General features: G+C 36.4%; 1 protein-coding gene across 1 annotated transcript in view; it reads right to left on the bottom strand.

Moving 5' to 3' along the window:
• The window catches only part of LOC105032403 (probable acyl-activating enzyme 16, chloroplastic), a 123042-nt gene that overhangs the window by 88174 nt on the left and 16998 nt on the right, over positions 1 to 17870 (bottom strand). Inside the window, exon 3 of the mRNA XM_010906849.4 lies at positions 1062 to 1179. Within this exon, the coding sequence (XP_010905151.2) occupies positions 1062 to 1179 (118 nt within the window). The remainder of the gene's footprint in view (positions 1 to 1061; positions 1180 to 17870) is intronic.

The raw sequence follows: 17870 nt of genomic DNA, 5'->3' as shown, positions 1-17870 counted from the left end.
TCTTGGACTTGATCTTTCAGGATGAAGGTGGGCATTTTTAACAGGACTTCATGAAAAAAAAAAAATCAAAGGAATAAAAGAAAGCAAAAGGTGGCTTTTCTGTGCCCAAATTTTGCTTCCTACATAACAGCTTTAGGATTATCTTTAAGGTCTAAGTTTCTGCAGGCATCATCTTTCCAAACACTAAGATGCATTTTCTTTCGACACTGCCAAGATTTATTTCTCTGGTGAACATTGTATTCCTGAACTAAAACCAGAAAATGATACCTTAGGTGCTCCTCATGGAATCCCATGGAGTACTATGAGCCGCAGGCTACAAGAATGAAATCTGATCCAGGGCTGCTATCGTGACAAAACTGAGAGCATATAGCTGCCTGCTTTAGGTTTATACTTCAGTTTAATATCAATAGAATGCTCCTAGCGGAGTTTATGATGCATGCTCTTCAATATGCAACTTAATTTAGCACTAAGTTTCCTGCAAGAGCTTGAGCTATGGATTGTCAACGTTTTCAATGAGACATGAAAAGCATGATCCTTTACCCTCTTTCTTAATTTCATTGGCTTAAATTTACTATTTGTGTACAGAATGTTAGACTTTTTATATTCATTTTTGTGAACTGTGGTGGGAATGTATAAGAAAAATCATAGAGCAGGTAATTTTTTCAGCTTTAAATTAGAAGTATCAAGAAAGTGGATTACCAAATACGCAACTTACCTTTTTTATGATCGTGATGGTGGACTCGGCAAAACTTGCATTTAGCATGAAATTAGAAGATGAGTTAGGTGTTTGCTTAAACTAAACCAACCAAAGAGTACCAAACTTTATTCCTTTAAGTTTGAACTCATTTTTAATGTGTACTAATAAAGAAAGTGTTATTTCACGTAGTTAAAAAAGAAATAATTGTTTTAAGCAATCTCCTTGTGCAATATAGCTTAATCACCGCTTGCCAAGGAACAGATATAAAATCCATGAAAAGATCAACATATATAATCTCAAGTTCTCAACTATCAGAACCACAGCTCTTGAAGCAAAGTTGTAAAAGAATGAGCATGCATTGTACCTTGATCTGCAATCAGCCACCTACATGAATTGTCAGCAAAAAGTGCCAGCTTCTCATCCGGGATTACTCCAAGAACCCTTAAACCCTCAGCAAAGTTCAGAATTTCTTGCTCAAGCTGCTATTAGAGGAACAGTGCGAAATTTAAAAAGTTTGAAACATCCACAAGATCTTATAAGCCACTTATTTGTCAGAACTCAAAAGTTTTCACATTATTAAATAAAAGATATCCACATAGCAAGCAGGCTTCTATTGGAAAGTAATCTAAGTAAATGCTATCTGAATTTTCCACTTAATCACAATTCAACAAAACTAGAAAATAAGTTCTGTGCAGTGGGCAAGCGATGTATTCTGTATATAGGTCCAATTCATGTATTCTTTGAACAAAGCTAAGATGTATAGAGACAACAATAGCAAGAATAACAAGTTATATATGCATGATAACCTATCGTCTTCCTGAAATTAATGCAAAAGTCTTGATCAACTTGTATTCCTCACACCATATGTATATTACTAATATCTTAAAACTAAAGGATTAACCTCGGTTCTATAGAAAAGAGTACACTAAGCTACCGCTAAGGCCTTAGGCAGCTTTAGGACTAAAGAAATGATAGACAGAGGGAACAAAATTAGAATCTATGGAAGGTTTCTAGCTACTTGTGAAAAGCTTATGAATAGAGATTAATGCAGTAGCAAGCATAAACAATATGTTATATATGTATGATAACCTATGGCCTCTTTGAAATTAATGCAAGAGTCTTGAGCAACTTGTATTCTTCACACCATATATATATTCCTAATATCTTAAAACTGGAGGATTAACCTGGATTCCATCAAAAAGAAGACACTAAGTTACCACTAAGGGCCTAAGGCAACTTTAGTACTGAAGAAATAATAGATAGAGGGAAGAAATTAGAATTATGAAAGGTTTCTAACTATTTGTGAAACATAGTTCGCCGTACCAGGCCGAACCGCCCGGTACGTGGCGTACCGAGCCGGACCGGCACCTTATCGGTCCGGTTCGGACCTTTTTTTCGAAAAATCCCTCCGAACCGCACCGAACCCGGTTCGGTCCGTTCGCATCCATACTGCCAAAACCGAGCGGTATGGTCGGTTCGGTACCGGTTCGGCGTGAACCGAACCGTGCCGACATCCCCACGTGAAAAATGGGGAGGGGGAGGGGGGGAGGGAGTGGGTCGGGAGTTTTAAATGGCAGAGGCTTAGAGTTCTCTGAGAAGTTCAGAGAACTCCCGAAGCTATGAAGGTCTCAACGAAACCGTTGAGACCTCCGAAAAATTAGAAAAAAAAAAAAACTCCGTCAAATTGCAGGAGTGGTTCGAGGAGAGGCTGATCTTTGGCCGGAGGTAAGATAATATGTTATTTTTTAGTAAATATTTTTTTTGTTAAAAATAGGATAAGAATGAGAAAGAATGAAAATAAGAGAAAATCATGCCAAAATCTTGTGATTTTGGTATGATTTAATTATATGTGATAGATCTTTAAAGATCTACACGATGACACCAAAATTATTAATTTTTGTTAATTATATATTTTTTAAATATTTTATATTTATTTATTTAAAAATTAATAAAAAATTAAATTTTAGAAAAAAAATCAGAGTTTGAATCATGTTTAGAATGATTCAAGCTACTTAAATCTAATTTCAATTTTTTTTAAATATTTGAAATTAAAAAATTATTTTTTTAATTATTTAAATTAAAAAATTTAATTATAAAATAAAAAATATAAAAAATAGTGTTATATTTTAGTTAATTTAAAAATATTATTTGAAGCATATAACATATTTATTTTGAATTTATAAGTTTTAAAATAATTATTAAAATTATTTTAAAATTATATATAATTATTTTAATTATCGTTAAACTATCGTGTTTTGTTATACTTGCATATATTTATAAGAAAAAAATTTAGAGCATGACGTTCGTTCACTTTAATTAATCAGCTATTTTAGTATATATTTATTTATATAAAAATTATTAAAAAAATAAAAAATCAGAGTTAGTTTTGAAATTGAGAATAATGTTTAGAATGATTCAAAACAATTGAAATATTTGAATCTAACTTGAGATTTTTTTGAAATTTTTTTAAATATTTAAATAGTAAAAAATATTATCAAATAAAAAATATATGTAATTAGTGTTATATTACAGTAATTCAAATAATTAGTATTTTGTTATACCTGCAGAAATGAGTAAGAAGAAAGATCCAAAGCGTGACATCGGTTGGGATCATGGCGAGATGCTCTCGGCTCGGCATCATTGGAGATGCAAATGGTGCAACACAGAGTTCAAGGGAGGAGGGTGACTAGGTTGAAGCAGCATCTGGCTGGTGGTTATCCTGATGTGTCCATGTGTCGGAAATGTCCGCAAGAGGTCCGACAATTGATGAAAAAGCACTTTGCTGATTCGAAAGCAGCGAAGGAAAGGCAAAGCAGAAAAAGATCGAAGTAGACCGTCGAGCTGCAGAGCCACCTTATCACTCTAGAGAGTCAGAGGAGGCTTCTGCTCCAGATGATGAGGCACAGATTGAGGCTGCCATTCAGGCGAGCTTGGCGGATCAGTACCAGCAGGAGAGATGGCCCGGTACAGAGAGCGATTCGGACCATCATGCTACGAATCAGGATCTGGATCAGCGACTGGTGGGGAGAATTCGAGTTAAGGACTACCTCAGTCAGAGAGCCTGGTGGTAGAGGGAGCAGACGCAGCATGTCTTCTTTGTTGGGAGCTTTTGGCGATAGGAGGAGGTCCTCCAGAGATATTCCAGCAGGAGCCAGCATTCAGGATTTGGATCCACATGCTTTGCCCAGCAAGGATTCAAAGCAGCAGAGAATTGACAGTATGCTGAAAAAAGATAAGAAGAAGGATATGTGGCGAGCTATTGGATCATGATTTCATTTCAGCCATATTCCAGCAAATGCAGCAGCCAATCCTTACTACCGATCTGCTATTTCAGCCATAGAGGCTGCGGCCAGGGTGTAGATCCTCCAGGACCTAAGGACATCTATGGTCAGCTTCTTGACAGCAATAAGGAGGATCTGCAGAGATGGATTGCTTCTTACAAAAATAAATGGCCTACATACGGTCTGACAGTGATGTGTGATGGTTGGACAGGTCCTACTAGGCGGAGCATCATTAATTTTTTGACATACTGTGATGGAAAAATATTTTTTCACAAATCAATCGATGCTTCAGATAAGATGCACGATGCCACATATATCCTTGGTCTGATGGAGAGGTGATTGATTCAGTGGGTGAGCAGCATGTCGTGCAGGTCATCACAGATAACGGACCACAATATAAGGCTGTCGGAGAGTTGCTGATGGAGCAGCGACCGCAGATATACTGGACCCCATGTGCTGCACATTGCATTGATCTTATATTGATGGATATCGAAAGATTCGCAGGGTGCAGCAGGTAGTGGAGATTGCCCAGACCATTACTAGATTCATCTACAACCACACATGGTTCTTTCATTGATGCGGACGTATACTGGGGAGATCTTACGACCGGATATCACACGGTTTGCTACCAACTACATAGCACTTGATAGTCTTCTTCAGAAGAAAACAGCCCTACGTCAGATGTTTGTCAGTGCCGAGTGGCAGGAGAGCAGATATGCGAGGGCCGGCACTGATGGAAGTCATGTGGAGAACTTGATGACGAGTCAGTCATTTTAGCAGCGGGCTGAGAAGGTAGTGAAGGCTATCAAGCCTTTATATGAGGTGCTTCGCCGTGGACAGCGAGAGATACCCCCAGATGGGCTTCCTATATTATATGATGGAGAGGGCAAAGAAACAGATCAGTGAGAATGATCCCAAGCATGCTCAAGAATTCATTAACATTATTGAGCGCCGTTGGACTATCAGATGGGCAGAGATTTGCATCTAGCTGGTAAGTTTGGATTCAAGAATGTTTTAAAATATTTTTTCGAAGCATGAAAATAAAAGTGCTTAATCAGTCTTGAAATTTATCTGCAGCTTATTACTTGAATCCGAGATTTCAGTATACTATTCCGGAGATAGATATGGATAGCGAGCTTCTTGCTGCTCTTCGCAATGTCATATATAAGATGGTGCCGATCCAGAAATCGCGTCGTTGTGTCTGCAAGAGGTATGCTAGTTTAAAAAGATGTAATTATTCAACTGAATTCGATCTGATATATTTATAAATAATAAATATATTTTATTTCAGACGAAACAGTTTAGAGAGGGATCAGACAGTTTTGGAGTCCCATCAGCTGTCGTAAGCAAAAAACAGATGAATCCAGTAAATTACATATCAATAATGAGCAATATAGATTGATATGTAATTTTGCTTAATAATATCATCAAATTTGATATGTAATTTTGCTTTTGTAGCTGAATGGTGGATTCATTTTGGAACGTCAGCAGAAAATTTGAGACATGACTGTCCGTATTCTTTCTCAACGGTCTCTGCTAGTGGCTGTGAGCGTAATTGGTCCACTTTCGTCCTTATCCACAGCAAACAGAGAAATCGTCTGACACAAAAATGCCTCGACGATCTTGTATATGTTCACTACAATCTGAGGTTGAGGCTAAAATGTATTCAGGAGGAAGTTCAGTTGAAGTACACTGATCCGACGCTGGATGATTATGCCGACGAGGATGACGATCCGATCATCGGATGGCTTGCAGGTCAGCAGCAGGAGCCAGAGCTTGATGAGCTAGGATCCTCTCCACGACCAGCCAGTGTGGTGGCGAGGGAGATCAGGGTGGATCCAGGGCAATGGGCAGAAAAAAATATTCCACATAGGGTTCCAGCTGATCAGCCACAGCTGAGGGACACAAGGGACTCATTCATCACATGACTCGCTATCCGATACATCTTCCCAGAGATTCGAGTGAGAGATGTATAGACGATCTCCGACAGCCAGCAAGAAGGCATCCATCCTCCCAATCACAGGAAACTCAGTCACAGAGGGGCACAAGGGGGAAGAAAAACAGTTGTACGTGCACCACTCTCGAGAGTACAGGAGCTATCTGATTCAGATACGGACACAAGGAGAGTGATGATGATATGGTAGTAGTAGCCATGGATCTGATGATCAGGGAGGAACTGGAGGATAGGAACCACCGTTTATGAGACACACCACAGGGTGATATTCGATTCACCGGTGAGTCTCAGTTTACGCATGTCACACAGGATAGGGATCATGGTGGACGAGTCGGTAGAGATCGTGGGGAGCCGATTTCATATAGACGACGGGCTCCTAGAGTCGTCCAGCACATGATGCAGCTGCGGACGATCTTGCACGTGTAGGGTCCATGGATGTATCTGATCATCCTCGCATTATGGATCCTATTATCCACAGCCACCTTATGATCCATATGCAATGGTATCCGAGACATCATCTTCTAGTGGTTACTACCCTATGCAGCCTAGAGCATCTTACGGATCAGATTTTGCTACTGACATATTTGGATGGACTCCTCCACAATCGTACCATCATCTTAAGGGATACTTTCAGAGCCAGAATTTTAGCGAGAGGTCTGAGATGTCTTACAATCCAGAGAGGATGCCTTATGAGATGATGAATATTCGAGAGTACGTGTGCAACTTGGCTAGAGGGTTGGACTGATATCCCTTCAAACTATGTTGATGATCCAGACATCTACGAGCGTCACAGACACTCAACAAGAAATTAAATGCAGAATATATCTTAAGATTCGTATATCAGTTATTGCACTTTGTACTTAAATATTTAGATACATTTTAATGCGTATTTTATATATTTTTTCTTTAGTTTTAAGATGACATAGTTGAAATATAATATAAATAAATATATGTTTGAAATTTTGGATCAAGAGACTTTGTACCGCAACCTAACTCCAAATTGAACCCAAATATGTCAATAATATGCAATATAATGCCATTTTGAGGTTGTATTTATCAATTATTAACTTCAAAAATCTCAAAAAAAAATTGAAAATCGAAAAAAAATTTGTACTGATACCGGACCGGTACGCCTTGGCATACCATGTGTCGGTATGGTACGGTACCGGTGCCGTACCATACCAGTCCCGGCACCGGCATACCGTCCGATACCGGTACAGCGAACCCTGGTGAAAAGCTTATGAATAGAAAATGACTGACATTAAGGAAGATGAAGCAAAACAAAGGGCTATCACTCAAGCATCAGAGTACAATTGCAAGCATTATTAGTCATGATGAGACATAAGATCTAAATTGCACCAGGACTACCTCATGGTAGATTTGTCCGGCAAAATATTTCAATAGCTTCATTCATTAACTGTTAACTTTATTTCATGGTGCAAGTCACTTGGATGTTCAAGCATTGAAAACTTGAGATATGAAAGAATAATAGCAAAATTGATATAAAGGAACACTTTTGGGGAATAAGGGCCAAATATCAAGCTAACCACAATAAGATGTAGGTATAAGGAATGCAGTTCTTTAAGCATACAGATGAAAGAAACAACTCTGTCCAAAAAATGACCAAGGGATACATTAGACTGAATCTGTGATTTTGGATCTGTTAGAAAAAAGGAAAGAATAGAGATGTTGATATAAGCATAACTAATAAACTCAAATATGAGGATAAATTGAAGATATGCTTATACATTCTGTGCTTATAGGAAATTTTACCAGTATTAGCTTTCTATGATCAAAATACATCGAAATTTTTTTAAAAAAAGGAAATTTGTCATACCAGAACTGAGATGTCGAGCTGGGTGTTTGGCAAATTTACAGGCAATATTAAACTTAAGTATTTAAAGTAGCAAAGAAGCTTCTCACTGGTGGATAATTGATAGAGATAGTATGCTTTACCAATACGTATGCACTGGCTATTATACCATGCATCTATAAGTTAAATGTGTGTATCCACTTGAAGGTAGGGTATAATGATTGCACAAAGTCCAAAACAGCATGCTTCTACAAAAGAAAAAGAAAAAAAAAAGGGACTTTTATATGAAAAAATAAAACTAAGTGAATTTTTTCTGTAAATACAAGTTTGTTCCTCATTGTATAACTTCTAAAAAAGCAATATGCACATTATGTTCTATCTATACTTGTTTGGTTTATATCTATTGAATTATGTATATCCAATTCACTTACATTAAGAAGAAAATCAAACCAATTAAAGTTTGACCTTTTTCTAGTAACTCACAAATAATTTGGTGTAGCTGCTCATGAAGCAAGCCAAGAATAATTTTAAAAAATACATAAATAAATGTATGTTCACACACACGTACTTGCATGCATGCAGATATATATATATATATATATATTCAAGGAAACATTACTTAAACACCCTCTCAAAGTAGTCCTACGATCAGGGACGGATGGAGGGGGGCCCTGGACCCCCAACATTCAAAAAAAAAAAATATTATACATATATATACTAATTAAAATTTATTATGTGGTCCCCCCAAGCATCTAATATATATAAATCTTAAAACAGAATTTATTATGTGGTAAGTGGATCCTTTACGGAATTTTAAACGCCAACGCCTCCCTTCTTTCTCGCGTCTTTCCGTTTCTATCTTTCCCATCGTTCAATTCATGGTTTAGATGAGATAACCTTGCAATGCTTATAGGATTCATATTTTGTTCTTTAAGGTTTCAATCTTGAAGAACTGAACAAGGACCAATAAAGTGATCATTGAAGTTCTGTAGCAATTAAGTATCACTATTTACTAGTAATTACCTTCTTTCAATTGTTTTGGGCTGCATGCGCTGTTATGTGATAGGAAGATGCAACGGATCATGCCTTGAATTGAAACATTGCTAGCTGGGAGTTGTATTTGGAATAGGTCGAGACTCACCTACCTCTTTTTTTTTTCTTTTTCCCATGCTTCCATTTTCTTCCTTGGAACACACGGCTCACAAGTTCTCATTTCTTCTTCTCCCATAGCCTACCCTTTTTCTTTTGATCCAAAGATCCCAAACAGATGTTTTGAGAAGCCTAATAGGTGCATTCTTCTCAGCCATAGCTTAACAATTTCAAATCTCACCAGGTAATGAAAAGAAATATAAAAATATTATTTTAAAAATTTGTATGTTATTAACATATTTAGTTAATAATATATTTTTATTATCTAAAATATATGTTTTTTTAAGTTAGCATCATCATTTTTTAAATTTTTTACATAATTGATAGACATATATAACTTGAATTTCTATTAAATCTTTGGAGGTATTGCAACAGTAAAAATTTTTCTTGAGGTGAAAGGATTTGTTGGTCTCCCATATAATAATAGCTTGCGGAATGCAGGTAATACACTTTTGAACAATCCCATTTCTTGCTTTTAATATATATTTTTAAAGTTAGCCTCTATCTGATACATAAACAATTTTTTGTGATAATATCATTTATGTAATTTCATGGAAAAGGGCAATCCTATTTGTTGCTTATAATATGTATTTTTATAATTGTTCAATCAATAAACTGTTTCATTCCTTATAATTTTATATTAGGCTAATTATGGGAAAGCCACATGCTATTGATGCTTTTTTTCAAAAGAAAATTTGTTAAGGCTCAAAGTGAATATGGTGAAGCTACTGATTCATCTCCAGCATCAAATACACAATCTACTCATATTGAGAATTATCCTGCTAAGAATCCAAGAGTAGAAAAAGAAGTTGATATTTCTTCTTTAGAACGTGATCCAGGATTATGTGTGCCAATATATGAGTATCCTATTGATCAACGTGATGACATTCGGCGTGCTTATATAAAAGCAGGACCATATCAACCTTATCTTTCTTAATATCCTTCATCTGGTTCAGAAAAACATTTACAACATTTTCAGTATTCTTGGTTTAAAGAGTTTCCTAGTTGGTTAGAGTATTCACCTGCTAAAGATGCAGCATTTTGTTTGCCATGCTATGTGTTCAATAATCCTTCAAATGTTTGCCATGGTACCAATGCTTTTACGGAAAAGGAATTTCAAAATTGAAAAAAAGTTCATAGAAAAGATTGTGCATTTTTAGTCCATGTTGGAGATTGCCCAAATTCACTGCAAAATATTTGTGTGAAGTCTTGTGATACTTTGATGGCTCAATCTCAACACATTGAGAAAGTCTTTAGCAAGCAAAGTACTCAAATAGTTGCTAATAATCATTTGCGGCTTAAGACATCTATTGATGTTGTTCGGTGGCTTACATTTCAAGCATGTGCCTTTAGAGATAATGATAAGAGTTATGGATCATTGAATCGTGGGAACTTCATTGAATTGATAAAACTTTTAGCATCTTATGATCAGAATGTTGCAAATGTTGTACTTGAAAATGCTTCTGGAAATGCTCAATATATCTTACCTAATATCCACAAGGAGATATTATTCATTTTTGCAAGAAGAATTTGTGCTACAATTTGTGAGAATTGAAAATTGAAAATTGAAAATTCTGTTTTATTATTGATGAAGCTGGAGATGAATCCCAAAGAGAACAGATGGCCATTGTTTTGAGATTTGTTGACAAAGAAGGCTATGTGCAAGAAAGATTCTTTGATCTTATTCATGTGTCAGACACTACAGCATTAACATTAAAAAAATGCGATAGCATCTATTTTTTCTCGCCATGCTCTCAATATTCTCAATATTCGAGGTCAAGAATATGAAGGAGCAAGTAATATGTGGGGTGAGTGGCATGGACTACAAGCATTGACTTTGAAAGAATGCTCTTATGCATATTATATTCATTGTTTTGCTCATCGTTTGCAATTGGCATTAATTGCAGCAGCTAGAGAAGTTAGCCATGTTCATCAGTTCTTTTCTAATTTGACATTTATTGTCAATATTGTTCGTAGTTCTTCCAAAAGGCACGATCAACTTAGAGCTGCTCATACTACTAACATTTCAAATTTAATTGCCAATAGTGAGGTTGAAACAGGTAGTGGGATTCATCAAATTGGAAAATTACAACGAGCTGGAGATATGCGATGGGATTCCCATTTGGCATCTATTGAAAGGTTATTACTGATGTTTGATGGAACTTGCTCTGTCTTTCAAATTATTATGACAGAAGGTAATTATTCACAACGAGGTGATGCAGAGTTTGCTTATAATGCCATGACATCTTTTGAGTTTGTCTTTACATTGCATCTTATGAGAGATATCATGTCAATTACTCATGATTTGTGTCAAGCCTTGCAATGTAAATCTCAAGATATCTTGAATGCCATTACTTTGGTCTCTACTTCTAAAACTTTGATCCAAAGAATGAGAGAATCATGTTGGGAAAATTTTTTTCAAGAAGTGAAATCATTTTGTGAGAAACATGAGATTGATATTCCTAACATGAGTGCTCCTTATATCATTAGGAGGCTAGCTCGTCAACAACAGGATCCTATTTCATTTGAGCATCATTATCGGGTAAACTTATTTATTGCTACTATTGATACTCAATGGCAAGAGCTTAATAATAGATTCACTAAAAATACAATGGAGCTACTTACTGTTAGCTCAAGTTTGGATCCAAGAGACAATTACAAGTCACTTAATGTCGACCATATTTGTGAGCTAGTAAATAAATTTTATCCTGATGATTTTACTGTACAAGAAAAGCTACATTTGAGAATACAGGCACAACATTATGAGCTTGATGTCCCTCATCATCTAGAGTTGAAGCAGTTATCAATAATTTCTGAACTTTGTCAAGGATTGAAAAAAACAGAAAAGATCTATTGTTTACCATTTGATTGATCGCTTGATTCGTTTGGTATTAACTCTTCCAGTTTCAACTGCAACAACTGAGCGATCATTTTCAGCTACGAAGATTGTTAAAAATAAACTTCGAAATAAGATGGAAGACGATTTTCTTGCAGATTACTTGATTACCTACATTAAGAGAAGGACTGCAGAAAAATTTAATACAGAATCCATTATTAATGAATTTATGATCTAAAAGAGCGTCGTGCACAACTACGATGATCTCTTAAGGTAAATTTCATAGTGATGATTTTTTTATATATATAATAGTAATTATTTTGTTTGGGATGAATGTAAGACTTTTCGGTTTCAGATATTATTATTATTGAAATACATATTAAAATTTGTCAGCTTTCCTCATATAAGTACTATATATAATTTTCAATATAAGTATGACTATGTACTTCAGCCCCCCCTAGATTCTAATCCTGGATCCGTCCCTGCCTACGATCCATCTCCATTTAAGTGGGCTCATGGGATTCCATCATCTTCTAATCACATGAGCCCTTTAGGACCGAATTATCCTAACGTTGGTAGACTCCCCATGGGTGTTACTTTTTTGGCACCAAGAGAAGTTCGATTTTAGCTTGGGTGGGCATACACTCTTTTCTATGGAACCAGGCCATTCAAGCCCAATGTTTGATTCCTCTTTAACCATGTCTCAGGCACCACCTTCTCTTCGTTTTGGTTCTGCTATTATGGAAGAAGGGCCCTCCTTAGGACATCATGGATGATGGCAAACCCCAATTGATGCTTCTATGGAGGTTTATTGAACGAAGTAAACTTATTTTGCCTGTGAGCTTCCATGGATGCTCCAACTTCTAAGCTTAAAGTCAAGTTTGAAGCTCGTTCAATCCTTTGCTATTATAGGTGAACAGGGATGTAGGTATTTCTCATGGCACCATCCTTCTTCTGCGTGCAATAAGATCATCAATAAGCTTCTCCAATGCAACAAGAAGCTAGAGACTGAGCTCTGGATCTGCAAAGCTAACAAAAAACGTCTCACGTATTGTATGCTGGTCTCATGGTTGATGGCTAGGGGTTTCTTGTCTTTCGGCTAGTCTCATGATGTAGGAGAAGATAATTTGGGAAATTCTCTATAATGTGTTTATAATACCCGGCTTATTAACAAATTGGATATGGTCCACTTGACTGGCCCAATCACCAAAAATTGGACCCTAAAAAAGGTTTGCATGTTTTTAAAGCACCACAAAAACAAATAAAGAGATAAAAAAGACTCCGATCAGGAGTCTTCTTCTTCCCGATTTCCCAATGGAAATCGAAGCCGGGGAGAAGCTGAACTTCCCTCCACCTCTATTAAAGAAATCAAGTCTCATCGGAAACCCACCACCATGAGCCTTTAGTCGTCATTGGGAAGGACCCATCTTCCTCTTCTCGAGTTCATCAAAGATCGCAACCAAACACGGGCAGAAAAAAAGGTAAGGATCCTTCAATCCTTAAGTGAATCCTCCTCCCCATCTTCGTTAGTCCATGGAGTTTGATTTCTGTAGGCGATTCGCCAGATTTAATCGAGAAAAGTGTGCTTTGTTCCCCTATTTTTGCCATAATTTTTTCTTCCTTTTCTGGTGCCATTCATTATCACCGATTGTCAGATGGGATACCACCTGCTGCACCATCGTGGCCCATTTCCATAGCCATGGCCATCGGTAGCTGATGCTCTCCCCTCTTTCGGAAAAGAAGGGCAACCCAAGGTCTCCTATTTTGTCAAGGAACCATAGGGAGGAAGAAAAAGAAAAGAGAGGTTTTCTTTCTCTTCTCTTCCTCTCTCTTTCCCCAAATTCTCCCTTTTCTCTTTCCTACTTTCTCTCTCTAGAATAGTTTCTTTCTCTAGAAAATTTTACTCTCTCTTTACAAGTTTCTCTCTCTAAAAGTATCTCCCTCTAGATTGTCTCTCTTTTAAGATTATCTAGATCTTAGAAAGATCTTTTAATAACTTTGATAGACTCTGGTGAGAGGATCTTGACCGTTGATTGTTGGACAACCTGCCGGCCCCCATCTTGATCGGACCGAACATCCTAAGATTTCACCATTGATTAAATTCTAACATCCTAGCATGACCCTTGATTTATAGTTGATCAATTGACTGCCCTAGATCGAACCAACTGGAATGTCAAGGCTACTGCATGACCAGTCCTATGAGGATTTCGAAATTTAAGATTTTTATTCTTAAAATAATTATAATTAAATTTTGATAAAAATATGATTTGGATATTATGTTTGAAGGAGAATTTCAGGATTAGTTGGATTTGTCAACCATTGTACGTGCAGATGGCTCCACGTCGGATAAAAAGGGCCGCTTGAGGTGCTAGTAGGGAAGCATCAAACCAGCAAGATAGCAATAGTGTAACACTCAACAAGTTATGGCACACCCCAGCAAGAGGGAGTCATCGATTCTGTCAAGAACACCCAATGGGAGCAGCAAGAATCAAGTATGGCCCAAATAATGCAGACACTAGTTGGCTTGATGCAATCATGACTATAGTTGCAGCAACAATTATTGCAAATAACGGCAAGTACAAGTGTACAACAATAAACACCGCCACGACAAGAATATGGAGAGCAACAAGAGCAATGAAGTAATATTACAGAATTTAAGAACTTGGCCCACCAACTTTCAAAGGAATGATGGAATCTTTGAAAGTTAAGAATAGGCTTATGGAGATGGAGTAAGCATTTATTATTATGAGATGCTATGATGATGAAAGATCTTGTATGTATCGTACATGTTGCAAGATGAGACGTTCAATTGGTGGTAGAGACTGGAACATAAATATGAATAAGATGGGGAACAACTCATCTGAGAGAGATTCTGAAGGGCATTGTATGACCAATATTTTTTTCGAAATATAAGGGCTCAGAAAGAGCAGGAATTTATTTATTTGAAACAAAGGAATATGATGGTTGCAGAATATGAAACTAAATTTATGGAGCCTACCATATTTGTTCCAAGATTGGCCGAGGATGAACCTGATTGGATGCATAAATTTGAGATGTGACTGAGGACAATAATTAGAAGGCAAGTGGTGCCATATGAATTAACTATTTCTGCAGATATAGTGAATAAAGTATTGATAAACGAAAAGAAAGTCAATGAGAAACATGCTAAAAGGGAAAGAAATCAAAAGGAGAGAAATAGGTCAAACGAATCCCAGGAGAAGAGTAATAGAAATACCGAGGGTGCGAATAAGAGATCAATAAGTGATAACTCTGAATCTTCTGATGGTACCATGTGTTTCAAATGTGATAGAGCCCATGATAAAAAATTATCTTTGGAACACTAGTGCATGCTTTGGTTGCTGTCAGAAAGGTCACAAAATAGCTGAATGCTCACAAAAAATAAAAAATCAATCTGTTTCAATAATTGAACAACAAAAAAATGAAAGTTTGAAATTTCGGATCCAAGGAAGAGTCTGTGCTCTTACACAACAAGAAGCACAAATTTTCGATGTAGTGGTGACGAGTTCTGAGAAAAATTCTCAAAATTAATTTGATTAATTGGTTAGTTTCACTTGCAAGATAAGTAATGCTCCATTTTTTCTAGATTTATTGATAAATTATAAATATTTTATATATTAAAATATTCATGATTTATGAAATTACTAAAAATGCCTTTCTTTAGAATATTAAATAATTTATGATCAAACTGTTGAATTTGATATGGATTGTACTTGATTAATTTCAATGTCATATGATTTTTTATGAATTATTCGATTTGAAATATGAATGTCTTTGAGAAAAGTGTTTCGATTTGAGATGGATCTTGACTCGCAATCTGATTATGTATCGAACTCTGCTAGTGGGAGTTAAATGCTGGTACTATGATATCCTGTGAGTGGGACGGTAGATGCTGGTACTTCAATATCTTACTAGTGGGAGTTAGGCATTGGTAACACAATATCCTGCTAGTGAGATAGTTAAATATTAATAATTTGATACTTTGGGTGTGGGGATTGTGTACTGGTACTTTGATTTAGTTCATGGTTATCAAGATGCATGTGATGTTTTGAGAAAAATTGATTTATGAACAAAATTTGAATTGTGAAAGGAATGTATCCGCATGCTTATTATTTGGAAAGTATTGTATATATGAATTGGATTTTGAATTAATGTATCTTATATGCTTATTTTTAGTATACTATTATTGCTGGATTTATCTAGTTAAAATGTTCATCGCTTACTAGACTGTCAAACTCATTACCCTCTCTTTTTTTTTTCATATTCATATACTTAGTTTCGGATATGGGTACCACTCGAGAGTGAGATTAGAAGCGAGATTCAGCAATATCAACATTATTTAGACCTAGATATCTTGTTATTAGTTGATAAATCAATAAAATTTATTTGACGTAAAGGCTTTCAAATATATTTATAAGTTGAATTTGTTAAGTGATTATTAACTTTTAGTTAATTAAATGAATTCTGTTGTGATGCATTAGCATCGTATTTGGAATGCCTTGCATACTTATGGAGAGAGTTTTCCATGAGTACGCGATGGTTATCATGATCCAAATCTTGGATCGAGGGTGTGACAGCATTAGAGGGTTAGGAAGTTCCCTACAATGCATTAGAGGGTTAAGAAGTTCCCTACGATGCATTAGAGGGTTAAGAATTTCTTTGTAACAGAGCAGAGAGCTAGGAAGTTCTTTATAATGGGTTGGCACCAAGATTTACTGTACCGTACCGAATCGGACAATACGGGGCATACAATACCATACCGATTCGGTACTAGTATGTGATACAATAGGCATACCGATACTCAGTAGGCCGAATCAGCTCTGTACCGACACAGTAATAAGTTGGCACCGGTATGGGGCTCAGCATCAAGACAACGAACCTTGGTTGGCCAACTATCTTGTATTTTGAGAGAAGTCAATAGAACTCATGTACCGGTAATCTTAAATGCAATGCATTTTAGGTAAATTAAAGTTTGGGCAGACACACCCCCTCAAGTTTACATTAGCACCACTTAGAACCTGTCAAGTTCAATAAATGTCAATAAATTCCCAGTATACCACTGCATATTTTCTCTACAGCCTATACAACTGACTGAAACCTCATAAAGATAGAATAACATATTGAAGCAATTATTGTACTCAAATAGCTTATACAACTTTGCAATCTTCTATAACCTATATCCCCTCAAAAAGCTTATTGTACTCCTATGTCCATCTACACAGCTAATTGCAGAAGCTCCTATGCATTTCTTCCTCATCCCACAATTCATTCATTTTCCAATCTTTTCAACCTTTCCACAGAACTGATTTGTGCATGGCAAACTTCGCTTCAAGGACCACTTCTCCATGGTGATTTTCCTCAAAACAAATGTTGTCTCTCTCCAGCACCTCATGATATGGCGCTTGCTAGATCTTTTAGACTCAGGGATCACAGAGGTGTTGGAAATTTCGATTGCAGTAAACACATTTAATAGTTCCATACTAAGGTACCCTGTAGCAGGGTCCTGGAAGAAGATACCAATTGAATAGGCTTGCAGCACAATGACCACCGGCCATTGCCCTCTTAAGATAGCGTAGTCCTAAGTTCATGTCTCTTTGGTTGTAAACTAGTTCCTAAGGAAAACCAAGAGAAGGAAGGATGATCAAACTATGCCCACAATAAGATTGTCAAATAAATAATACAGGGAGTAACTAATGATGATATATTAACAAATCATTGCTTAGAGTATAATTTTTTAGAGAAAAATTATAACCACATAATTTTGCATATGTCATGATAGAATCATATTTAAGCATCTAAATAATCCAAATTAAGGACAAAGAGGCATTGGTCAGTCTTCTACCAGACAATTTCCATTGGCAGGATTCAAGATCTACCAAATCTTTGACAAGTTATTTGTGGTTATATCATCACTTTTGCTAGTGTTATACGTTAAAATATACTCCATGAGCTTCGGTAATAACTTCAGTATGAGGTGATGCATGCATCAACTTCATGGACGTGCAAGAGTGGGATCTGCTGCCAAATCTAAAACAAGAAACACAAATTATCCATTGTTTGACCCATGCATGGCTTGGGACTAAACCACACATGACATCCTAGTTGGTGGATACGAATCAATG

This window comes from Elaeis guineensis, chromosome 8 (assembly GCF_000442705.2).
Source record: "Elaeis guineensis isolate ETL-2024a chromosome 8, EG11, whole genome shotgun sequence".
Lineage (NCBI taxonomy): Eukaryota > Viridiplantae > Streptophyta > Magnoliopsida > Arecales > Arecaceae > Elaeis > Elaeis guineensis.
This window is presented reverse-complemented; position numbering and strand designations above follow the sequence as displayed.